Source organism: Salvelinus sp. IW2-2015, linkage group LG20, assembly GCF_002910315.2.
Source record: "Salvelinus sp. IW2-2015 linkage group LG20, ASM291031v2, whole genome shotgun sequence".
In the NCBI taxonomy this organism is placed as follows: domain Eukaryota; kingdom Metazoa; phylum Chordata; class Actinopteri; order Salmoniformes; family Salmonidae; genus Salvelinus; species Salvelinus sp. IW2-2015.
In genome coordinates, this window is record NC_036860.1 from 6,762,479 (window position 1) to 6,768,624 (window position 6,146).

The 6,146-nt window shown below is 44.9% G+C and overlaps 1 protein-coding gene across 1 annotated transcript in view; it reads right to left on the reverse strand.

Annotated features, from left to right (window-relative positions):
• Nucleotides 1-197: 197 nt before the first annotated feature.
• The window catches only part of LOC111981030 (V-type proton ATPase 116 kDa subunit a 1), a 23,018-nt gene continuing 17,069 nt past the window's right edge, over nucleotides 198-6,146 (reverse strand). The window contains exons 18-20 of the mRNA XM_070449333.1: nucleotides 5,787-5,943; nucleotides 5,479-5,650; nucleotides 198-1,428 (exon numbers count right to left, since the gene is read on the reverse strand). Coding sequence (XP_070305434.1) covers nucleotides 1,335-1,428; nucleotides 5,479-5,650; nucleotides 5,787-5,943 — 423 coding nt within the window. The 3' untranslated portion in view covers nucleotides 198-1,334. The remainder of the gene's footprint in view (nucleotides 1,429-5,478; nucleotides 5,651-5,786; nucleotides 5,944-6,146) is intronic.

The following is a 6,146-nucleotide window of genomic DNA, read 5'->3' on the forward strand; positions in this document are numbered from 1 at the left end:
TTTGACATACATTCAATTCCAACACTTTTTGGGGGGGTAGTAAGTGTGGTGCTAGCATTCAATTAATTATTATCCACTTAACGGCATCTTACACCCCTAAACACTCAAAACCCAACACTAAATTGCTTGATCTGTTAACTGCTCACTTGAAACGTATGACCCTCCACCAATCCCAGCCAGAAGAATTGTAAAATGTGTTTGTTTAACCAGCTCTTTCCTGTTTAATGACAAACACATACAGACAGATTCTCAATGCAACCACCCTCATATACAGATTTAGCTGATGTCTCACAATTATGACGATACACTGATCCCCTTTACATATTCCCGTTGTGTGGTTTGTCCTTCCCTCTCCCCTCACACGGGCCTATAACTCACGGTGTACACACTTAATTAGACAGGTGTGGAACAAAAACAACACACACAATGACCAATAATCTCATAGTCACGGATTATCACAGAAAATCCAGCTACTTTCTACACTATTGAAATACTCCACACTAATATGACACGTGACAGACAGGTTACCCAAAGTTCACTGCATATCACAGATATGTAGACCAAAACAGTGCAGTCAGTATAGAACACATCAGGTCAAAACGGCAGAAAATGATAGGACGTGTCAAGATCGTATAGATACATAAGAGATTCAATTCACTGCGTCGCATAAAGAAACTGCTAGCATGAGTCATTGTATGGTAGAACTCAATCCCTTTAGACTTTTTTACAGTAGAGGTCTGTCTGATTTTATGTGTTGCAGAGAATGTGTGGGTGAACATTTTGTGTATTAATATGAGCAGTGACGAGAGAGGGAGAACAAGGGACAACTAAAAAAGTAAAAAAATAAAGAACATAAGAACAAGGGACAACTAAAAAAATAAAACACTTAAAGACCTCCAGTAATCGCCTTTACTGGATTTGAGCCTGGTGCCATTTTCTCTCATTTTCCATGGACATCTACTGTATCAATGACAATCTGTAGATTAACTAAATTTAGACTACCGGAAAGCTAGTCCTCGTTTACAATGATCAGAAGTGCAATTCTCACAGGGAGGTTCAAACACATCATCGGACAGGTTTCACAACAAAAAACACATTAAATAATTTATCGAACAAACAAAACAATCACGGCACCAGGATATGAAATACAGATGTGATCAACTTCAGATTTTCAAAAAGAGCTATTTTACCCAAGATCCTGACCAGCAAGCTCAGAGTTAATCACATGGGATCCTGTGGCAACACCCAGGGTGGGTGGCGTCTACCTTACACCAACATCACATTGGCTGTCAAGAGAAACAGAGAGGTTATAGAAGCAGTGGTCAGGACAGTGTTCAGTCCTCAAACCTTCCCTCCAGAATGCTTTCAAAGGTGAACGGGAGGAACTTGAAGCCTTGGCCTACGTAGAACTTATTCTGGAATTCCACCCTAGAGAGAACAAGAGAGGCAACAGTTAACATCAGGCATATTACAATAACAATCGATCAATGCTGCACAGACATACTAGTCTAGCACCATCAACGGTTTTACAAACATCTTTTGAAAGTAAGTCTGGAGTCCCTTTAAAATAGAGTTTCTTTGAGGTGCAATATAGGTAGCCCTTAMTGATTGTATCAAGCCAAAGCCAGACGGAGATGATGGCGAGATGACCCCTGCTCTYCATTCCACAACCTCCCTGTGTAACCCACTTTGTATCACACCCACGTTAGGGCCTAGGCCTGGTCCTCAGAAGCGAAACACAACCCTCTTTCCATCTCCCTGCAAACTAACGGCTGGATAACCTTTCAGTGGAGGAAGCAGACATGCTTSTCATTCCTCCCTATGTCTGGAGGTAGATGTTCATCTGGGTAGGCTGGGGCTCTAGAATATTCCACTAGAATACGCTTACAAGAGAAGGTAAAACTTAGCGGGATATGTTTGATGTAGTCAACTAGCACTACTTTCTTTAAGAAATTTAAGGCAAAGAAACAAAGAAAAAGTGATATGCTTTGTGTTTCTATGAATCTGAGATGGTAATTTCTCCCTAGACTGAAAACTGATTTACAGTAAACTCCAATTATATTGGGATAGTGACAAATGGTTTGATGTTTTGGCTCWGTACTCSAGCATTTTGGATTTGAAATGATACACACAAATGTCATACCCTCCACAAATGTCATACCCTTCACAAATGTCATACCCTYCACAAAAMACTAACTTCCCCTGTTATTGTTATGGTGAGAGGCTAGCATGTCTTGGGGGTATGATATTTGTGCGKCTAACTTTCTCGATCATCATTATTCACAATTCATTCAGGAGTATCCATAATTATGGTAGCATCCACATTAATGTAGTGTTTAGAAACATATTATATTCTTATTTACAATAAAAGTGATTACAAAACAATATTGACCATTAATTTCTACTGGGCACAAAATAATCTGAAACCACCAAAACAAACAGCAAATGCATCCAACAAGTTTGTAGAGTCACAAGCTTGATGTAGTCATTGTGTACTAGGAATATGGGTCCAAACTTTTAACTACTTTAATACACAAGTGAATTTGTCCCAATACTTTTGGTCCCCTAAATGGGGAAGGGGGGCTATGTACAAAAAAGTGCTGTAATTTCTAAAACGTTTCACCTGATATGGACGAAAATACCCTAAAATTAAAGCTGACAGTTTGCACTTTAACTACAGTCATTGTATCCTTTCAAATCCAAAGTGCTGGAGTACAGAGGCAGTATTTGATTGAAGCTAAAATGTCAGAATCTAAAATAGACCAAGAAGTGTTTAAGGGATGACTCCTCTCTCAGCTACTGGAGGAATCTCTGGCTGGATCAAATGGTTTTGGAATAGGAGCAMGTACGTATGCATGGTGGCCACAGCTAGATAAACATTTACTACTGCTATACATTTGACAGACGCCTGACATTACTTTGGCAGTTCAAAATCACATTTACAACTGTGTTAGTTAGCGGCCACTAAGAAAAATAAGTTTGAAAAAAAAAAACACAAAAAAGTTTAGAAGGCCTAAGGGCCTTTCCCTAAGGGCCTTTCAGTGAGAGTGGAGCATTCGATTCCAATGTGCTGGGTAAATACAGTGATGAGGGTCTGTGTCAGTGCTGTGCGAGGTGCTAGTGGATGATCACTTCCAGTTCAACAGGGCTGTTCCGAGACACCAGAAGTTTCTCCAYGATGGCCAGCATATCACACACAATCCTCCACTGCTTTATGGGATGCAGAGAGGTTCCAGGTTCCTGGCCAGGAAAGAGCTGAAGGTGAGCGCTGGATAACCACAGCTCCCAGTAGCACCGRTCTGCTTAATACAAGTAGGACGGAGAGACACGCCCTGTTTCCATTGAGACACACACGGTTGAGGGCTCAGACGATGCCCCGAGTAACTAGAGCTAAAACGTCTGTTACCATASTTTCACCAGCAGGGGGCGCTACAGGGCTGAGCCACACCTCCATGCCCTCTGACAGAGGAGGAAACTACTGAAGACATGCTCCTTCCTTTACAGGGTCTACAGACAATCACAGAAACTAGCCCCGTCGTGGACTTCTTGCTTCCAAACAAATTAAACAACTTCTTTGCGTGCTTTGAGGACAATACAGTGCCACCGACGTGGCCCGCTACCAAGGACTGTGGGCTCTCCTCCTCCGTGGCCAACATGAGTAAAACATTTAAACGTGTTAACCCTCACAAGGCTGCCCGGTCCAGACGGCATCCCTAGCTGCGTCCTCAGAGCATGCGCAGACCAACTGGCTGGAGTGTTTACGGACATATTCAATCTCTCCCTATCCCAGTCTGCTGTCCCCACATGTTTCAAGATGGCCACCATTGTTCTTGTTCCCAAGAAAGCAAAGGTGACGGAACTAAATGACTATCACACCGTAGCAATTCACTTCTGTCATCATGAAGTGCTTTGAGATACAAGTCAAGGATCATATCACCTCCACCCTACCTGTCACCCTAGAACCACTCCAATTTGCTTACCGCCCCAATAGGTCCACAGACGATGCAATCGCCATCCCACTGCACAGTGCCCTATCCCATCTGGACAAGAGGAACACCTATGTAAGCATTTAACACCATAGTACCCTCCAAACTCGTCATTAAGCTCGAGACCCTGGGTCTCGACCCCGCCCTGTGCAACGGGGTCCTGGACTTCTTGACGGGCCACCCCCAGGTGGTGAAGGTAGAAAACAACATCGCCACTTCGCTGACCCTCAACACTGGGGCCCAACAAGGGTGTGTTCTCAGCCCTCTCCTGTACTCCCTGTTCAGCCACGACTGCATGGCCAGGCACACCTCCAACTCAATCATCAAGTTTGCAGACGACACAACAGTGGTAGGTTTGATAACCAACAACAACGAGACAGCCTACAGGGAGGAGGTGAAGGCCCTCGGAGTGTGGTGTCAGGAAAATAACCTCTCACTCAATGTCAGCAAAACAAAAGAGATGATCGTGGACTTCAGGAAACAGCAGAGGGAGCACCCCCATATCCACATCGACGGGACAGCAGTGGAGAAGATGGAAAGTTAAGCTCCTCGGTGTACACATCACAGACAAACTGAAATGGTCCACTTATGCCGTTGAAGAAGGAGCAACAGCGCCTCTTCAACCTCAGGAGGCTGAAAAAAATAAAATGTGGTTTGTCACCGAAAACCCTCTAACTTTTACAAGTGCACAATCGAGAGCATCCTGTCGGGCTGTATCACCGCCTGGTACGGCAACTGCACCGCCCACAACCGCAGGGCTCTCCAAAGGGTGGTGCAGTCTGCATAACGCATCACCGGGAGCAACCTACCTGCCCACCAGGACACCTACAGCACCCGATGTCACAGGAAGGCCAAAAAGATCGTCAAGGACAACAACTGTTCACCCCGCTTCCATCCAGAAGGCGAGGTCAGTACAGGTGCATCAAAGCTGGGACCAAGAGAATGAAAAACAGCTTCTATCTCGAGGCCATCAGATTGTTAAACAGACATCACTAACACAGAGAGGCAGCTGCCTACCTACAGACTTGAGATCATTGGCCACTTTAATAACTGGAGCACTAGTCACTTGAATAATGCCACTTTAAGAACGTGTACATATCTCACATTACATCTCATATGTATATACTGTATACTACACCATCTACTGCATCTTAGCCGCTCTGTCACTGATCATCCATATATTCTTATCCCATTCCTTTACTAGATTGTGTGYTTTAGGTTTTGTTGTGGAATTGTTAGATATTACCTGTTAGATACTGCTGGACTGTCGGATCTCCACTACACTCACAATAACATCTGCTAACCATGTATATGTGATCAATAAAATGCGATTTGACCCAAGTCAATGAGGACTCCAGACTAGCAGAAGATGGAGCCCTCCACAGCTTACAGTGGCTGTTAAGTGCAGGGAAGGTTCTAGAGACCTTAGTTTGAGACGCCACAGACTGAACAAACATGTTGTCTATGTGCAAGAGAGCAGTGTGTCTCTCACCAATGCAGACGCAGTGCGTGCAGGAAGGCAGACAGGCCCTCCATGATGAGCAGGATGCAGACAGTGAGGACGGCRAAGGCCCCGAAGATGATGGACAGGRCAACGAAACCCCCAAAGCTCCTGGAGGACAGGCCAAGGTGCATCACCATGGTCCACAGAACCTCTGACAGCTCTGTTGGATCACAGAGGRAGAGAAGGAAATCAACTGTTTTACTGTACCCTTTCAAAGAGAAACCAAAAMGGGTAGAGAGCGAGACGCAGCGAGAGAGGAGAACATGAGAGAGAGAGAGAGAGGTTTATGTACTCACGTGCGTGGGCCAGGCTGAGGGCCCATAGGCGTAGGTAGGAAGCTGTGTTGGAGATGCAGCCCAGACAGTATTCTATGGTGTGGATGGCCTGGTGCACAGCCACGTCCCCAAAGTTAAACTGGAGGAGGGARAGAGAACACACATCCAGTATGAAMCCCTAGGGGACAAGGACACAACAGTACAGGGACCGGGAGACCGGTCCAAATGAGGTCCGGGGCAATCTCTAACGACAGTAAAGTTCATGGCTAAACGGTACCACATTGAGGAAGACATTCACCAGATTAAAACAGCTCCAGAAACAGCAGCCTGACCCACTAGTCAGACCTCTGTAGCAGAGGTCTCCCAAGAAGCTCCTTCCCT